This window comes from Hippoglossus stenolepis, chromosome 13 (assembly GCF_022539355.2).
Source record: "Hippoglossus stenolepis isolate QCI-W04-F060 chromosome 13, HSTE1.2, whole genome shotgun sequence".
Classification (NCBI taxonomy): domain Eukaryota; kingdom Metazoa; phylum Chordata; class Actinopteri; order Pleuronectiformes; family Pleuronectidae; genus Hippoglossus; species Hippoglossus stenolepis.
Genome location: NC_061495.1, coordinates 9,295,706 through 9,316,210, shown reverse-complemented (window position 1 = coordinate 9,316,210; position 20,505 = coordinate 9,295,706). Strand labels below are relative to the sequence as shown.

The 20,505-nt window shown below is 43.2% G+C and overlaps 1 protein-coding gene across 2 annotated transcripts in view; it reads right to left on the bottom strand.

The window, feature by feature from the left end:
- Positions 1-20,505, bottom strand: part of LOC118119845 (E3 ubiquitin-protein ligase SH3RF3) — a 97,283-nt gene extending 76,778 nt beyond the window's left edge. For both annotated transcript variants that reach the window (XM_035174205.2, XM_035174206.2), the window contains exon 1: positions 19,627-20,505. In XM_035174205.2, the coding sequence (XP_035030096.1) occupies positions 19,627-20,052 (426 nt within the window). In that variant the 5' untranslated portion in view covers positions 20,053-20,505. The remainder of the gene's footprint in view (positions 1-19,626) is intronic.

The following is a 20,505-nucleotide window of genomic DNA, read 5'->3' as shown; positions in this document are numbered from 1 at the left end:
GTATTGAGCCATCTGCGTTTGTCTTGATTCCCCACATTTATTCAGGGTTTTCCTTTAATTCCTGGAAGGTGGAAAAGGGCCGGCTAACCAGAAGGTGGTCGGTTCGATCCTAGTCTTCCCCATCTGCATGCCGAAGTGTCCTTGGGCAAGATAACAGAACCCTGAATTTCCCCTTATAGAAAAAAAAAAGTGCTGCCCATATATGCACTGTGTGAATGTGTGTATGGCAATAAACTGTACTAAAAAGTGCTTTTCGTGGTCACCAAGACTAGAAAAGTGCTTTATAAATACAAACCATTTACCATTTCCAAACTGCAAATGGCAAAGCACTGCTTCGTTGATAGAGGAGGACATTTACTTATAAATCAATGTGTCTCATTTTTTTCGTGATCTGGATTTAACAAAACAGCGCTGACAACAAAGACAGCTGGAGCAAGAAATTATCATACCTTTCCAACAACAACAACAACACCACACTGTGAAGTATAATCAATAAATAAATAAATGTGTGTCTTGATATTCAAACTCAATGATCCTCAGCATTTGATAAAGCACAGTGGGGATTTAGCCTGACGGGTCTGTATGAGCTGGGATAGTCCTGATCAGTGCTGAACAGACAGACAAGTACAAATTCTTATATAAACTGCTTTAGAACACAATCCAAAGATAAACACTGCAGCCGTGATGCAAGCTATAACCCCCTCCACCTTCATGGTGTTACACACACACACACACACACACACACACACACACACACACACACACACACACACACACACACACACACACACACACACACACACACACACACACACACACACACACACACACACACACACACACACACACACACACACACACCTACTGTATTCACTGCTGTATTCCCTCTGCTGAGTGTGATGTCCACTGACATATTTTTCTAGGCCAAGTTTCACACACTTCTCAGAGTCAACATTATGTAATAACTTTATGTCGTGTAAGAGCTGAGTGCTCGGGGCACGCCAGAGTCTCACTGCACTACACCGAGCTGACACACCATTCACAGGCCAGCAGGTAAGAGCGGGATGTGATATGAATGGACTCAACCAGACCCTCATTCAACAGATTGTACAGTTAACTCAGCAGATTCAGGACGGCAAATAAAACCTTATTAGCTAGCCTATCCATTATTTTTCAGATTCATCAAGCAATTGTTTGGTCTATAAAGTATTGGAAAACTGCCTCAAATGCCATAAACCATCTTTGAGAAAAAATCATTTGACATTGTGTACTTTTTAGTTTGGTCCATGTCCATCAACTGACATAAAGGAGGTGGGATTTATGACCTTTACCTGAGTCAGCTTCCTGGTGGCAATCAAGGCGCTTTGGCTTCCCTTATGGGGAGCTGTCATATCGTCCATCATTATATATAACAGTCTATGGTAACGTCAGATGAACGCAGCTTGGTGACTGAACAGCAGAGATTAGCTAAACTAAATTTGCTGACTAGTACGGTCTCAGTTTTTTACAACATCAACCAACAACCGGCTATGTGAAGCATTCAGATGAGTTGTGCCACCGTTGTAAACCAGTTTAACATTGTGTGTTTGGCACACTGCCTTTGTCTTGTCATCCTCCTATCTTAAGTACTCCCAGCTTTGGTTTCAGTTTCAAGGTCTTGACAGCTCTAAATATAATTCTTCCTTCAGATGTTTTTCAAACCCTGACATAAATACAAATCTATGTAAAACAATAAACTACTTGTAGCTTTTGGCAGAGAAACTAGGGCTGTCGCTTTTGCTTTCAAAGTTCAAACATCTATTCATACATGGTGTTAAAGTTAATATACGAACCAAAGTTCATATTCAAAGTTGAGAAGCGACACAACGTTTGAGGTGGTCTATCTTTTTACTTTGAGCTATGGCATTCAAATTAATGCAAAACAAATTGTGTGTCATTCGATTTTTGGAAAAACTGACAGGTCTAATGGAAACATACGGAGGATATTAAACATCAGTCGTCAACTGTTATTAGAAGTTGTCAACAAAACAATAGTGGTTGGCATTAAAAAGCCCAATTCAGCTGCACTCCTGTGTGTATATGTGTATCCGCCGAGGGATGTGACTGATTTATCTGGGACAGGGACATCACAGAAAACAACAGCAGTCAAAAATTCAATTTTCTGGCGGGGCTAGAAGAGAGGGAGCGAGAGCGTGACTGAATAGGTGTGACTGCAGAGGTTTCCCTCTAATACAGCCAAGATCACACAATACACAGAGGAGCAGGACGCCACCAAAAGCCTTCCCGCTGACATTGTTTTATGTATTAAAATGTGTGCGAGAATGCGTGCGCCTGTGAGGCAGCCGCAGCAGCTGAATTCTGGAGATATAAAGCAGAACTGTAGTGTCACTCAGAACCCGGAGGGAGAGACAGAGCGGAGAGAACAAAGGGGAAACGAAACAACGAGGCAGCGGCAGGAACAGGAGAGAGGATATTAGTCAGTTGAAGAGGACAGCTGATATCGCACATGTTAACTATGTTTACTCCTTCTCACTGATGTTGCACTTCTGACGGCAGGTTGTTGTCCGTCAGCTGCAACAGGTAAAATAACTGATGCAGAACACAGGATGAGGTCCAATTTGATTACGAAAACATCCTGCTCTCAGGTAGGAATTAAAAAATAAGTCTTCCACTAGGAATGAGACACTAATGCCAAGTTCTACGGTGGCCCTGAGGTGCAAATCACAGCCACAAATAAGAGAACACGACAAAATAAGAAAACCCAACGGCATTAACTTCTGACAGAAAAGGGGGGTATCTGATTGGACAGATGTAATGCCCATCTTTGTAAGAGGAAGGATATCCAGAAATTGCAGTTGTGTTTTCTTTTTATTGTTCTGCTTTGTGATTTGTTGTTAAGTTGATTTGATGGAGCCTTTGCAGTAGATGAGATTTTCTGCTTCTTATTACCACCTTTACCCGGTAATCGGAGGAGACGATGTGTGGATGATCCTCTCAAATCGAGTCTTCGAAGCGATTGGCAACTGCGGATCAAACGCCGATTTGGCTCTGATCTGGGGGTTTTGTTGGCCACTTCCAAAAGTTGTAGAAAATCAAGCTGAGAACTAGAATGTCAAGTAGAGTGCGTCCCTCCACCAGCGTCCCCTCATGAAACAAGAGTTAAACTCAGCAGATCTGGATTTTCTTCTGATCTGCACCCAGTCATAGAAACTCATCTTATCGGGATCCCCATCAAATTTGAATGGATTCTTTTTTTGGCTCTCGTCCCGTTCCTTCTACCAAGTTCCATGGGAATCCGTTCAGCTGTTTTTGTGTTATCTTGCTTACAATCGAACCGTCCAACAAACGGACAGTGGAGAAAACATAACCTTCTCGGTGGAGGTAATCATGGCGTGTGAACAAGACATAAGCTGTCACAGAGAATCAATGACGGCGCTATTTTGAAACTCTCCAAAATGTTAGAATGTTTCTTTGTCCCAGAAGTCACTCTTCACAATGTGCTTACACTGAGACTTTCTGTCAGGGGTGTTTGGAAATAGAAGGAAAAAGGAGAGTGTGTAAACGTAACAGCCTTCAGGAACAACATTTCCTGCTTTTGCAGCATCACTCGGCTTACAGTGCATTACAGCCAGTTAAGCATCATAAGCGTGTGGGTTTATTTTTGTCAAAGTTGTGTTACTGTATGATAAAGGGGCAGAAAGCGACAACTGTTTAGAAAAGGTTTTCTTGTTTGATATTGATATCTGAGGATGATATTTTCATTATTCATGTGCACAGTGGACTACTTCTGGTTTCCTTTTCAGGTGTGTAGGGTGACGTACACAGAATCGCACATTGTCAGTGTGTGTGTTAGAGGCAGGTGTCGGGTGGTAACAGTCACATATGCTCTGCCCCTCTGCAAATATGTCACCTATGTTTCTAGATTTACTTTATCACCAATTAGAAATCATTACACATCATTTGCAAATCATTTCAATAACTACATTTGCATTTACAAAATAAAACTCAACTTATAAAAATGAATGTGCACGTAACAATGTAGGCAAGCATGTCTATGTCGTAACTTTTTCAACAGCCTGGTGCTGCAGGTAACCACTGTGCTTTGATGATGCAAACCTTTCAAATTAGTGACTTAGATAATCACATTCTTGGTTGACGCTGTTATCATATTTAAGGCCATATTTTTCTTTTATTCACGTTATTTTCTTTTATTTGGGTTTTATATGCTAGTCTATATTATTTTATCATTTTATTGTATTTTGCATAGTGTCTCCTTTATTGTCAACTGTGTTTTTTTTAATAGGCTAAATAAATAGACTTGACTTGACTTGACTTGACATACCTACAGCCTTTCATGAAAAGGAAAGCCTTCAAGCTGCTGTGAATAGCAGTCGCTTAAATACTCACTTCAGGATTGTGTTATTGTAGTTCAGTGTCTTCCAGCGTGTTATCTTTCAAATGGCAGCTTGTTAAACAGGTCTCAAAGCTGCTTCTGCCGTTGTAGGTCTCCTTTCTCATAATGGCACAGACATCCATTGCCTTTTTTTAAAATCCATTCCTAGGGATCTGTTAATTTTACCTCTCATTAACCATCACTTTTACAGCACACTTGTCATTCTTGTCATTACCAAGCAGCAGGATGGAACCGAACAAAGCCGGGATACTGGGGAGCCACAGAAAAAATGGAGGAGGGTGAGATAAAGAGGCGGAGCGTGCTGATGAAGAGAGAAATGGGGTTAATGTATGAAAAAGTGTTTTCAGAGAAGAGGAAGAGGGAAAGCCGTGGCTGCGGGGTCTGACACTGTCCCAGTTTCACTACAGCGCCAGTATCTCCTGTGGCTCTCCAGCACATTTCCACCCAGTTGATTAATGCTGCCATCACACAACCATCACCAGCCTCTTTGAAGACTGAAACTACGATGATCCACATAAAATTTGCGTTAGGCGCCGCACTCCGATTCAGCCTAGTTTTAGTCTTGAGACAAACAGTTCAGGGATGTGATGGGGTGATGGTGGAACCAGGCCAGGACAGGATGTGATCGGCTGTGATCTGCGTGTGTAAAGGGACTCGATAGTAATTGATTCTTCTTTACAGACACGGATAGCCTGTGCTTGGATAGATCATATGACAGAATGACAGAGGATTATAATCTAAATTAGGGCTGGGCATCGTTTGGAATGTTTCTGATATCGATGCTAAATCGAAACTTTAAACTGTTCCGGTGCCTAAATGGTGACAGAACATTTTTCTTTATAAAAAAGGACTAAATGACGGGCAACAATAAGAACGACTTCTTTATTGCGAAGGCAATTTGTAACAATTTGTAACAAATCTACATAATAGAATCACATAATAAATCAGACCTCACCATACTACAATCATTTAACAGTAAATAAGAGTTTTAATGCCTAATCCAATAAAATATTCCAGCTCCAAAATCATCATTAATTGTCTCCCCACCCCCGGGACCAGGGACATACACACTGCTGATGTGCTTGATAAGGTCACGCAATCAGTCAAATTGTTTTCAACCATTTGCTGGTTAAATGTAATGTTCAATCCATTTCAGTACATCGCTCAGACAGTAAAATGAGCCACAGAAATCTGTGATGTGATTCAGTCCCGTAGGTACCAGCCATGTAGGAGCCAGTTCCTAATGGATGCCGGATTTTGGTACCCAACCATAATAATAACAGAGAATAATCTGTGTCAAGATCACAACTTTGAGTTCGAAAGCATTTTCCATGACCACAACTCAGCCACATGTGCATTAACAGTGAGATTTGTTGCTTTCATCAGCTTCCTGATTTCTCCAGTAGTTGCATTAACAAACCACAACTCTGCATTCAACCACATGAAAGACTGAGCAAAGCAAAAGAGGAGTGATACCAAAACAAATTCTACATCCTAGAGGAGACGGATGGTTACAACAGCAAAAGGAACCACAGACATGAGAACAAATTGATTCATAATCATGGTGATCATAATGGAGACGGAGAGGAAAAAGAAGTATCTGATGCCAGTTCTTACAAACACGTCGGACATGTTCAGATATAGAAATAACAATGATCGTCAAAGACAAATACAACTGGTACTTTGCAAATGTCATGGGGTGCAAAAGACACCACTAATTATTTAACTGAAGGGCTGCGTGGTTCTCTGTGTGAGTAAATGATGGACTAATATCAACCTTTCAAGCCTTAAAAAACATACACTGGCTGGGTTACAAGAGTGTTTTCCCCAAATTTGACAAAAGACTGACAACGGACATGCGAAGAGTTTTCCCAATGGCGACGATGTGTAGCTTGTGCCAGAGAACAGCGTGATGACCCATGGTGTTTTACCAGCGCTGGCAGGACTCGAGCAAAGACAAAATGAGATGAGTTTGGAGCTCGGCCAACAGGACAGACGAAGAGAATGAACGCAGAGCTGAGATGTGGCTGCTGGAGGTCCCTGTCTGAGAGGACAAACGTCAGTCAGAGACAGAGACGAGCATTTTGAAAGGGAGGAAGTGGAGACACGTGAAAGAGAAAGGAGAGAAGAGAGAAAAGAAGAGAAAGGAAAAAAGGACAAACTGCAGCTGCAAACTTTGAAAACGCGATAAATTTGACAGACAGCTCCGAAGCAAGAAGGATAATAGACAAACTTTTTGGTGCTTAATGAGTTTATAGTTGTGCATTCCTGGATTTATTTTTTATGTTCTTTTTCAGTCCTGACAATCAATCTAGATAATAAAAGAAGTTCAATGGCATTAATTCTCTGTGTGTATTTGTTTTTCAAAGGGTTTAACATGAGCCAGGCCACACAACAGCATTAATAACTTAATGACTTATTTTTCCAAATGCACTTGTATTGGATAGCTACTCGATATCTGAAAAAGTCCAAGTAGGAAGAAAAAATGAAATCAGAACCTTTCTAACTTTACAATTGCCATGCTTTGTATTCCAATTTTGCAGTGCACCAATTATGAGTTTGCTTTTTCATTGCTTTCCCCAAAAAATCATGATGTATCATGGATCACTGTTGTTTTGCTATGCGGTTGTCACTCTTGATGCCAGGCTGTGAGAAACAAAATGGGAATAAAAAGTTGGAGGATAGAAGATGGCGAGTGAGAGAAGTGTGCGAGATTGATTCCAGCTGGGATTTACAACAGAGTAATAACAGTGACATCGCAATCCGTACATGCACAAGCATAAAAATAGAGTTGCTCATGCAGGGGAGGACAGTTGTTTTTCCTGCGACTTCTGCGAATCCTCAGAGATAAACATAACTCACTTGTCACCATGATCGGGCGGAAGCTCCTGAATGAGTTGGTAAACTGGTGTTTGTTTCTTTTGCGTGAGCAATCTTCCTTCACTGACACTAATTGGGTTACGCAGAGAGAGAACAGAGTCATTTTCTCAGGTTAAATGACAAATTAAGCTGCATCCGTCCCCAAGCATCCGACCCATACAAACTGTGAGGCTCTAAATGTTCTTTTTACACAAATCATGTCTGACAAATCCCCTGAAAACTGTGAAGAATCCGCTGCAGCTGTTAAAATGCCGCATGCAAACAAAGTACAACCTTTTAAGTCCGATTTTTGACATTTATTTTGGCATTTTATACTCTTTTCCATTTTCTAAAGTTTCCATGCAATAATTTCATCAAATGTTCTAAGCTGCAATAAATGATTGTAGGAAACTTTTACTACCACAAGCATAAACACGAACTGAAAAGTAAACTCTCCCTTCAGATGCTGTAGATTTATGACAGTGATGGAGCTCCAGACTGTGCATGTCGCCATGGTAACAAGTACCTGTTGATGTGTCTCGTCTTCTCTCACTTCCTCCCTTTCCACCTCTCTCTTCCTAAAGTGACACTTCATAGACAAGAATGAACAGTGACAGTCAGCTCAGTGTCTCTGGAGAATGTGAAGATGTTTTTACATTTAATTTAACCAGTGCTCCCATTGTTCCCAGTCTAAACACAACACATCCGGAGGGAGTGTGGTATTTGGCCTCGCTTGTCTCTGCTTACATAATCCCTGTCTCGGAGGGAGAAGACCTCCAGATCACTGTGAAACACATAAATACACACAGCAGACGTTCTCCCTAAAAGTCACTAGATAACTGCCACATGCTTTCACGTTTTCCTTCCAACTTTCCCTGCACCCTCCCTTTCTTTTTAATGCACTCCCATGACCAGATACACACACACACACACCCACACATACACACCGCGTTCGACAAGTTCAGTTTTAGAAAAGCTTGAGAAATTCTGCATAACAACATAAAGCAGCCAGACTACACCACACACACACACACACACACACACACACACACACACACACACACACACACACACACACACACACACACACACACACACACACACACACACACACACACACACACACACACACACACACACACACACACAGAGTGATTTATACACTTATTGCATGCATGCATACATAGCAAATACATTCCCACGTACACACACAAACCACCATCGAACCCCACTTACGCATGCATGCGCCAAATCAAACATGCACACATAGTATTTATGCATACACAAACACACATACGCACATTTTGCACACACTCTCTCTCTCTCACACACACACACACACACACACACACAGAGCCAGGAGTGGATGTTTGGACACAGACGTCAGAGTGGAAAGCTGATCACAGTTGTACTGCAGCCATGAACACTGTGCATCAGAGTGTGTCCCGAAATAACCTGAAATGCTCTGATCTGACCCCCAAAAAATTCACATGCAGGCGGAACACATTTCAGAAGAATGTCTCATCCGTCCTCATCAAGAAGACTTCATATTCCTGTTGTCACAATTTGGCTGCTGTAATGCTCATGGTCGTAGTTAATGGAGGCCATATGCTTCACTGGTGGTGCAATGATATCCCTGCAATGTTATTGGGCCAGCAATGAAATTTATACTGGCCTAAAAGTATTTTGGCCTCATGCAATCACCACACTAATACAGTGTAGATGTTACACATGCTATGACTTATAGATAGCGTATTTATTTTATTACTCAAAACCACATTTTAGGGTTTTTAGGATTTCATTTTAATATTCCAATACCTCCTATGTGAAATTAAAGTATCTCTATCATGTCCTGTTTTTTTTTTTTGTGTCTCTTGTTCCCCTTTTTTCTAAACGTAGTAAAAGACATTCAATCTGCCAAAAAAGCCGACTAAACACATTTCTTTTTAGGGAGGAACTTAACTACCTCTAAGTTCAATCAGTCCCGGGGGTCAAATAAGAAAACTGGGAAAAGAATGAGTCCATGAAGATCTATAAACACCGCTGGTGATGAATTGAAGTTGTGAGCTGTGAGAATGAACAGCAGGTCGATGAAGAGGGCGACCTGTATTTGCTGCCATGTTCCCAAATTCTCTTAAGATGTGTGTATCTGTCAGTGTCTGTCAGTGTGTGTACGTGTGTGTACACAGATCTCTCCTCTCTACCTTAGCCAAGACTCGGTTTGCTGCCAAGTCTAACGTAGGTGGTGGGTGCACTTCTGCATCTCTCTATAACAGAGGAAGATGAAGAGGTGGAGGATGGAGGAGGCATTTTTGCAACAAGATGGGAAGGAAGTGAAACGTATTCACACACACACCAACACACACAGGCACTGTCTGACACCTGGAGAAACCACAATGTGTTTCCACGAAAAGCTTCCCCCAAGAGAACCGTTCTACTTCTCAAAGCACATCACCGCTGGAACCTCATCCCTTGTTACAATAGACACACACATTATGTCGCATGCTCCTGACGGGAGTCAGCAGAGTCTTAACACAAAAATAAAACTACCTGGAGGCTCAAACTATGACTCGTAGCACTTTTTCCGACATTGCAGAAAACTGCTCTTTGCTGCTTGAGGTAAGTTTACATATTGACAGTTACAGACAGCAGCAGGATATTTGGTTTGAATGTAGCTTTCTTTAGTTACAAACATACAGTGCGATGCCAAGCTGTGAGTTTCTCACCCGCAAGTAGCACAGCAAGCACATCGAAACAGGATCCATTGCGCACTGAAGTGGTTTCAATGCTTGGCCCTGTTCTCTTAGGACACTTTTTCTTGGGCTACATCCTGTGGCTTGTAACGAGGAGAAGAATTTCATTTCAATTAACATTCAGTTCAATTTGAAATTTATCTTTAATCTCCTTGATTTTGTGTAAAGAAATATATAATAAAAGGCTACAGCTGCTGGAGTGCACCATATGTCACAAGAGGATAAAATAGTTTTGGGGAATTTCTGGGTTCAAGGCCATGGGGATGGAGTCAGTTTATACAAAGGAGGACGTGTAGCGCTAGTTGTCCCTCTTCCAAAGGTATAGTTGTGTGATAGATAATAACAAGACTGTCAAACTCGGAGCAAAGAGTATCCCTTAAACTTAAATTCTCCATAACTTACCGATATTGGAAATCTTTTCTTGCACAATATCTGTATCAACATCGGCAACCAAAAATTCATATCGGCCAGGATTTACTGCCCCAAGTTATATTATTTTCTCTTTTCTCTGGATCTACAATTTTGGAACTGCTCAATATTGAAATGTCTAAATGTGATGTTAGAATATCTTCATGTTTGCATGTCACGGTTTCATGTTTTTAATTCAAACCATAAAAAAAGGCGCCATTCCTCCGTATGAAATGTACCGGATTGACCGGTGGCTTGTGACATCTCACCCTCATCTCCATAGTAACAATGGCATCAAGAGTGAGGGGGTTAACCCTTTAACCTATTGTGCGTGTGTATGTGTATGTGCCCATGTGTGTATTTGTGCAACTGGGGGAAGGGATTGATGGGATTCCAGCCATACACCCGTGGGAATAGCAGTCAAGCTCCCAAGCTTGTTTAGGCTTTAACACCCATTACACATTCACCCCCCACAAAACTAAACAACAGACACTCATTACCCCATCTCCCGGGCTACAAGCTGCCCGCAACCACCACTCAGCCTCCATCCATCATGTGATGTGATCAACCTGCATCCGTCTCCATACAGGGCCAAGGATGAGACTGATGTGAGATGGCATCACCCAGATTCAGAGCAACATGGACTCAAGTAATTAGGGCAACGCTGTTATGTAAAGAAGCTCCATAGTGAGCGATCAGACGAAGGCACCATTCTGACATGAGTAGATTATCAACATGATAGCTCAAGCTGTGTTTTCAGAATCAAGATCAACGTGAGGAGCAAAAATAATAATTTGATGGCTCCACAACCAGCACTAAATGGATGCGTAATCTGTCATTTAGCTGTTTTACCATAAAATGACTTATTATCCATCCATCCATTATCAAAAATGCCACTTATCCTTTTGAGGGTCGCTGGGGGAACTGGAGCCAATCCCAGCTGATTGTGGAGGAGAGGCGGGGTACACCCTGGACCGGTGGACAGCGTGTCACAGGACCGGCATACAGAGACAAACAACTCTCTCATTAATACCTATGGATAAGTCAGAGTCTCCAATTAACCAAACCCCAATCTGCATGTCTTTGGACTGTGGGAAGAAGCAGAGAAAACAGGGGGAACATGCAAACTGAACACAGACCTGGATTCAAAACTGGGAACCTTCTTGCTGCTGACAACATCCCCATTCCACTGCATCAAATCCACCATTTGCCAGGGACTCTGTTGGAATTTAGTTTTGCTTATTCTTGTTTATATGGTATTTTTTATCACTGTATTTCAAAGCAGAGTAAAAAATGAATGCAATTTCAGAGGCTTTTCAAAGCCGACGAGAACAATCCGGGGGAAACATTAACACGGTACATCTTGGCATGAAAATGGTTTCAACAACATTTTGAATAGTGGACGTGGGCAGCTTCGTCACAAACCATTCAAAATCCAATTGTGCCTTGTGTCTTGTACAGAAAAACACAACTGGCAAACAAACAATCAAGCCTGGAAATAGATGAATGCACACTATATGCCTTCATACACACATTTTGAGCACATATACGTAACAAAAGCACAAGACAGCATCGTGTCTAAGACATTCCAGGGAACACAGAGCGCAGTCGTCTTGTTTTAACTACTGCTTAAATGGCACAGCTCATGTGTGTGTGTAAGTGTGTGTGTGTGTGTGCGCGCGTCTGAGGAAGCTTCATGGTGTGGTAACACTAAAATTCATTAAATTCTCTGCACATGAACATCAGAGAAAAGGCGAGAGGAGGATGAGAAAGAATGAGTAAAGAGCGAAACAGGAGAAAAATATGTTTGTGCGGGTGTGTGTGTGTATTCATTTAACAAAAAACGGTTGAGACGGCAGAGAGAGACGGTTCACAAGTGCGCGCACACACACACACAGTTCATCCTCTCAAGTCAGAGAGTATCTCACTGGACACATTTCTCTCTTTGTGTGAATGTGCAGGTGTGTGCAGCGGTAGGGGGGGGGGATCTAGTACATTATAATACAAAGAGGAGGTTCAAAGGATCATTAGAGGTATTGATAACAAGCTGTTTCCTTTTTGGAACACCCACCTAATTTTCTCACACACACACACACACACACACACACACACACACACACACACACACACACACACACACACACACACACACACACACACACACACACACACACACACACACACACACACACACACACACACACACACACACACACACACACACACACACAAGGGAATGACAGGGCAAAGCACTGTCTCACTCCAGAGATGAAAGAAGGTGGTGTCGTTGCAGTAGTATGTTGCCACGGAAACCCCAGGCGTCATCGTAGCAACCCCAGGTAAATACAGGTATGGGGATAAGATCAAAGGTTGAGATCATTGTGACACAAAGCTTTGATGGGAATTGGACGAGCAAGCAAATTTCCCCATTGTCACAAAGAGGTTTGTCAAAGGTGAGATCTACTTTTTTCTTGTTGACTATGTAAGTAAAATTAAACATAATATTGTAATTCACAAAGGGATAAAATATTTTATATATATGAATGTTATAGCGTTAAAGATCTGATGAGAAAAACTGTATTTTCAGAATAAAAGGAGCTGATAACATCACGTTACCCTCTCTGAATTAGTGTCACATTTTGATTGTCAGGTCACTTACTATTCCATCAAGGTGGTCTGTACCTGACAACAACACAACTCTGGCTCATATACTGGACTATTGATCACATTAAAATGATGAGATAGGCTTTATGAATATGAAACAGGGCCAAGCTTTTGTCACAAGGGTGTAAAAGAGAGTCAATACAATACATAAGCCCCCACTCTTTAAAAAACAACCCACTCTAATATACAGTATATACCTAACAAAGCTGATCAGGCAAGGCCAGTACAGATAAAAAAAAAACTCAATAATTTATTCAACACGGCCATTGCCAGGTATTGATTTAGTAACAATGTAAAACCTTTGTTATCTGGAGTCTTGTGTTATTAGGGTTAGGGTTAGATGTTGGACGCGTCAACCAAAATGCTGGCATTCACTTTGAGTGGGGTGATGTCAAGCGTTGTGGTTTTGTTTGTGTCACGTCGCTCGTGCTGTGTACGGCAGAAGTTGAGCAGAGCCCAACTTTTAATGCAGCAACGGCAGAACCAGCCAATGAAATGGTGTTTCAACAAATACTCAAGAGCAGGCACTAGCCAATCAAATCACGTCAATGTGAAAGTGGAGACAGCTGCCTAACCTGATGCGTGTTCATTCTCTTTAGCATTGTATTAATAGTTGTCATGGTACGTTAGTATGAAAGCCGGCTATGTATGTTGTGCGTCCCAATGTGTGAAACTGTGATTGTTGTCGTTATGACGATCGCACCAACACCAAGCGTCGGGCAGGCTCACTGTCAAGCATTGAGCATTAAGCTTCAGCCTGTTTTCAAACTTTTACCTTTGTGACAACTGAAAACTTTTTAATCAAATCAGTGCAAAAGGCTCAGTATCAAACAGGTTTCGCTTCCTGCATGTTGTGCTGATGTAAAGCATTGTCTTGAGGTTCAGTCCTCAGGCCATTAGTTCAGTTTGAAAGGTACCTAAGCACAGGAATATTACCTCACTACATCCTTCTAAAATCAGTTCTGACTCTCTGTCGGGAAATTACACCATTATTTTGTGAATACTTTAAACTGTTTCATTGCTCTGTATGTGTTCCATTTGTCCAAGGCCAGGATTTGCCAGGAAGTGGGCAGGAATGACACATGGCACAAAGACAACCGAGAGGGATAGAAGGCTCACTCTGAAGCGTTTTTTCTTCTTCTCCGCACAGAAATAATTACACAAACTACAAAGCACTCACAGGCTGCAAACCTTCACCAAATCTGCATGATGTGACAAAATATGTTTTGTTAGTCGTACTGAATTTGGATGATGGAATAATAGATCAGTATTCAACAAAATGATGCACAATCATGGCATAGGTGTGTCAGATCTCTGTGTTACGAGGTTGATGCCGTGCTTCGTGAGAAAACAGACAAGTGCTGTGTCTCACAATGTTAAGAAATAACTTCAACAACTAATAACTTCATTCTCGAGCCATGGACTAACAAAATTTAACTGAAATCTGATATTCTGGTATTTGTGGGAAATCCAGTGAACAAATGAAAAACAGACAAACAGAAGAAGAAACGCCTCTTTGGCAGCAATAACAAGACGACTCCTCATAGCTACAAAAACATGGATAATAATCACATCATATACCAGAGAAAGAGCAGAAATAACTGATCCACTCTGTTTTTAACCTGTCGTCAACAAATTCGACAAATTGCTTGTTAACTGCAGTTAAAATCTGTTGAAAGTAAAAGGTTTTTTGTGTTTTTTCAACAATCTGTGCTTTGCTCTTTTTTCTTTCTAAAATAATACGGCATGAGTCAGAGTGAGGACTCGATTAACTAAAGCAGAACTGATCAGAAGGTTTGGAATACATTTTTTATAACATCCAACTGTGAAGATGCCAGCCTCATCAAATATGACTTTAACAACTAAATTAGCAGTTGATCACCCATTTCCGGTCGAGGAGTTTGACTTTCAGATTTAGTTTTTGCTGTACTTGGAAACTAAGTCATCGGAAGCAGAACACAAAACAAACAACAGAAGAAAGCACAATGGATGGACATTAGTGACAATGTTACCGTGGTTACAGTTTTATGTCTTTTGCTTCTAGTCCCTTATTCAAACTCAACGGTGACTGCACATCTTGCCAATGTTGGATCTTGCACAAAAAATAAAGAAATTGCTGTTGAGAACAACAAGTACTCAAACGTTCATGGCTATTTTTACGAGATCTCTTGGAAGTTTAATGCGCCTTCAGCGTCTAGAAGGCCAAAGGAAAGAGGAGGGCTGAGAAATGATCGCGTTCACCCAGATGTCATGTTTCCATCCCTGCGGATCGGAGAAGGAGCCGATAAAAAACGATGCAGATTGTATCAATGAAGCTTATCGTGAGTTCAATCAGGAAGACTTTCCCCCACTCAATCAAGCTCAATTCTCTCACCCTCTTTTTGCTTATTAATCTGCTCATTGTGGGCGTTTGTAAACAGCCAATCAAATTCTGTCACAGTCTCTTCCAGCCAATCAGGCGGCTGCTGTCAAACTTTAAATCCCCTCTCCTCTCTTCTGCAGTCAGCCGTCATACAGTGACGCTTGTAACCCACCTGCACCTCAATCTCCTCCAATCTTCAGCAGAATCATTATCACCTTATCTGGATTCTCAACCACCAACAGTGTCTAGACCCCGGGGGGGGATTCCTGTCCTGCGTTCTGCTCCACCCCCTTCTAATCCTGATGACATCACATCGGGCTCTAAAACGCCAAAAGACTATGACATTCACATCACTTTCTCTGTGCGCATGTCATTAAATGTTTGTCAAACAGTTGAATCGAAGTCTCTCCTGATTGAATTGCCGTTAGTGGGTTTTTTTGAACAGTGAAAAGCACCCAAATCAAATACACTTCATTGTCCCATGGGAAATCTGTCCAAGGCCAAAGTGCGACAGCAGCTGCAGAGCAGTACATTGTACAACAAACAACAACAACAAAAAGAGATTCATCAGTCCCATCATTCTCCGTACTGTATGACTGCTTCATGGTTAAAACAACTCTTTGTGTCTTCACACTCTGTGAATGGGCAAACAAGTGGCTGGGCATTTGTGTGACAGCTGATGTACAACACTGCAGCTGAGGGACGAGGGTTGCCAAAGTCATCAGCGGCTGACGGGCTCAACAATTTGTCTTTGGGGTGAAAAGAGAGAAAAACCAAGAGAACAGACTCTGCAGTTGAATTCTTGACCCAGTAACTGATTTAGCACAGAAAGTAGCACCGAAAAGACAGGATGAAACATTCATAGGAAATCCTGTGCAGGTATTGTTCTTTACTACCTCTTGGCAAATTGCCTGTTTCTGAGAAGTTAATTTTACACAGAAGCTGTCAGAAAAAAAACAAAAAACTGAGAATTGATCAGCCTTGATAAATTCTCGCTGGTCGAAGCACAAATTCGGCAACAGACGCTCCAGGAGCACAACAGCAGGTGAGAGAGCTCGACTTACTTCTGACTCAGCACGTCTGCCTCTTCTTCCATTTCCATAGCAACACATTCATTCTTATCTAAAACCCTTAACTCCTGATGTACAGCGTTTGACCTGTTTGACTGCTTCAGTGACTGTGTGAGTGTGGTGGTACTCAGTCATTTAGAGACACACTTGACTCCAGTAGCAAATCCACGGCTCTTTTACCCCATTTACACCTGAACTTAAAGTGTGACAGGGGCGATCGGATTGCAATTAAATAGAGCTTGACCACACAAAAGTACAAGTTTAAATGCAACCAAGACACACTGTGGAAGGGCTGTGATCCGATCAGACGCATCGTGACCACACTGAATACAAGTGTAAATGCATTGTCCACATCCAACAACAAGAAGCAGAAGAATGGTACTAAGAGAGCTCATTCCTCAGCCGAGGCCCAACAGTCCCCTTTAATTCAATCAAGTCATACCAAATTACACACACTCATACATATCAGTTCCCTTAATATGCTTGTTTTTTTCATCCAAGATCCATGATTTATTCTCTGAGAAATCAACGATAATGTCAAAAAACACCATATCACGGAATGTTAAAGTAAGTGAAAAATAAATTCGAACCAATTTGTCATTTCACATTCCTTCAAACTTGATTTTCAGATGTAGTGTCAGCCCATATGGAGACACGTGTAAATGTAATCAGGTTAAAATTATATCCACATACAATACGAGATGCATCCTAATGCTGTTTGTAAGTTGAGTCTTTGTGTGCAGAGAGATGCACATCCCAATGCATAGACACACACACACACACACACACACACACACACACACACACACACACACACACACACACACACACACACACACACACACACACACACACACACACACACACACACACACACACACACACACACACACACACACACACACACACAGAGAGTAAGATGATTCTCACTTACATCATTGACCCTTGGTCCCAGGGGAGCCTGGACGAGACCTGGGCAAAGTGACTGCAGGGTATGGCTGAGGGTAATGGGCTGTGGAGGTGTCTGCGGATACTGCAACTCTTTCTTGTCGTCTTACTAATTTCTCTTATTTTTCACAATATAACACGAGTCATTAATTCGCTCCGTAGAAATGTCATTTATTCTAGTTAAAGTTGTCCGGTGTAAACTGTAGGCAAAGATGTCACCTTGGGCTGTAGAAACTTATGATAAGCATTCGTCTATAAAGTATCCAGCACAGTGTGATCTTAACATATTTCTGCTGTTAAAACTCTGCATTGTTGTGTCTTTTGTATATGTGCTTTGTGTCCTCATGTGCCATCCCTAAAATTGCTCTGCAGGGAGCGGTAAAGTTTATTGAGTGAATTGAAGTGGGGTGTTAAGTGCTAGTGGAAATGTCACTGAGGGTTTGAATTCCTGTTCGTCGCCATGAATGAGCGACCGCTCGCTGCCGCCGCTGCACTTCATCACGCCAAAGAGCTCCACTGCCTCAATCAATGGTTCCGCACGCCTGATAAGTCTTTGTGTACCCAGTGGGAGGGTGTGGGAGCTGATGGCGAGGCCTTTCTTGGCCCGATAATTCATCGCGTTCCTCTTTATTGGGGATATCGCTTCACTCAAAAGGAGGGAGGGGAAAATATACAAACGTGACCATACCTGCCCACGACCACCCTCATGCAAATCGGATTTGGACTAATCAGAAAACACACAAGTGGAGCTCGCCTTAGACAAATACAGTATAGCCAGCTCAGCAAGTTACGGCACGAGCCTGGAAATGTTGTCTTTCTTTAAAAGGAAAAGCGTGTAGGAGGAAACTCTGTCAAAGGGGTGAAGTCATGACTAGCGTTTCCTCTGTGAGGGATTTTTTTTTTTTATATCACATAAATCATTGTTTCTTTATGCACTCACTGACACCTGAGCGGAGAGGAACTGCTTGCACGTTTTTCACTTTGTATCTCGTATTGGATATTTGGGGATTTCTTTGCCGCTGGTCAGACAAAATTGACATTTCTGTGATTGCATTATGCTCCTGGATGCATCAGGGGATAAAAAAAAGGAATTCATGCTCTGAATGGAACAATATAACAGGAATCTGTGTGTTGTTCATTGCAGCTCCAGATCCTGCATTACATTATACTATGGATATAATAAAACGATGCATTGATGCAACTGCCAGAGGGTCGGGGGAAGATTTTAGATTCCAGTTGGAGGCAAAAGAGGATGTTCTTTGCATAACACAGTCGATGATATCACATTGTCTGACTCACTGCCTCATTCTTCTGCACATCTCCCATTACATGCTTTGAAATAACAGCGCACTGGATGCACTAGTCTGTGCACTGCAAGTAAACAACGCTCCCCCGCTCCTCACCCACTGAGCTGGTGGGGTTATGAAACCTCACACTGCTGCAGCCTGGGGGCCACTGGGCTACAACAGGACAGGTGCCCCCCCCTCACTCTCTCTCTCTCTCTCTCTCTCTCTCTCTCTCTCTCTCTCTCTCTCTCTCTCTCACTTCAGTTCAGCAGCATCACAGAAAATAAGATGTCAAAATGCCTTCACATCATCACAGGTGCATTATTCTGCAAAAGCAACACAACAACAGCCAATGCATCATCTGTGTCATCAGCAACAGCCACAGCAACTCACGTCTGCGTTTCATTAAATACCATGGGCATAATGGTGATGCAATGTTTTTCTTCCTCTTCCCTCTCACAAGTTGGACTCTGCTTCCAAGTTGTTGTTTTTCTCCTCCTCATCCTCATTATCAAACAATCTCTGCTGCAGTCGGCCTGCCTCACTGTGTGGAACCGAACAGCGGCTGGGTGTCTGTCAGTGCAGGCGGTGTGGTGAACACACTGTTCCCCCAGTCCCAGCAAACACAGAGCGGGGAAATCATCACAACAATCGGCCTCAAAAACACCTTCTCCCCCCCAGAACACATGCAGATCTACCGAGCAGCAGCACGGACAGGGAATCGTGTGAATGTTGAAGTTGTGTTGCAGTTGTTTTGTTGACAAACGATGAATAAAACGTGGAAACATTTGGACATAGTTTGGCTGCTCCACTGAGAGAGCTTGCGGGGTCATGTGGTGTGTATAGTGGGGAAGTAACCAACCTTCACAGGGGAGCTCCGGGTGGCTACAGGCAGCTCTCGGATCGCGATGCCCGGAGGGGAGGCGGACAGCCCGGCCGCGTATCCCTGCAGGGAGCCGCCGGCCAGGGACTGCCTGCCGCCGGCTCCCACTCCTCCTCCTCCCCCGCTGATGCTGCCTCGCTGCGGCCGCTGCTTGATGCCGTCCAGCAGGCGGACCAGCAGGATGTTGGCGGGCAGGTCGTCCACCCCGCAGTCCACCAGGATGCGGCACTCCGGGCAGCGCAGCTCGTTCCGCGAGCTGACGATGTTCTCCAGGCAGCGGCGGCAGAAGGTGTGCTGGCACGGCAGCACCTTGGCCGTGGTGTCCAGGCGCTCCAGGCACACCGAGCACTCCAGCAGATCCAGCAGCGACGAGGAGTCGTCCATGTCGGCGGAGAGGGTGAGCATCTGGGCTTCAGTGGCCGTGGGGACGCCGCGGGGACTGGTTCGTGGACCGCAGAGGAAGGAAGGAGCCGCCGCCGGGGGCACAGAGCATGCCGGGCGGCAGCGGAGCGCAGCGGCGGGAGGCAGCTCACGGACGCCCCCGCGACGGAGTCCCCCGTGCGCCGAGCAACGAAGTCCCGTGTTGTGTTGTGAGTGTCTCCGCTGGTTCGATCCTCTCCGTGTCTCCCCCAACTTGTGTCTGAGGCTCGCTTCCTCTCACTCTGCCTCTGTGCTGTGTACCCCCCCTCGCTCTCTCTCTCTCTCTCTCTCTCTCTCTCTCTCTCTCTCTCTCTCTCCAGCAGCTGTGCAGAAAGCGGTGAGGTCACGCTCTCATCATCACCATCATCCGCGCGCCGATCACAATTGCGGCGCGCGTTCACGCACCAAGGAAAGATTGATGGGACACACACACACACA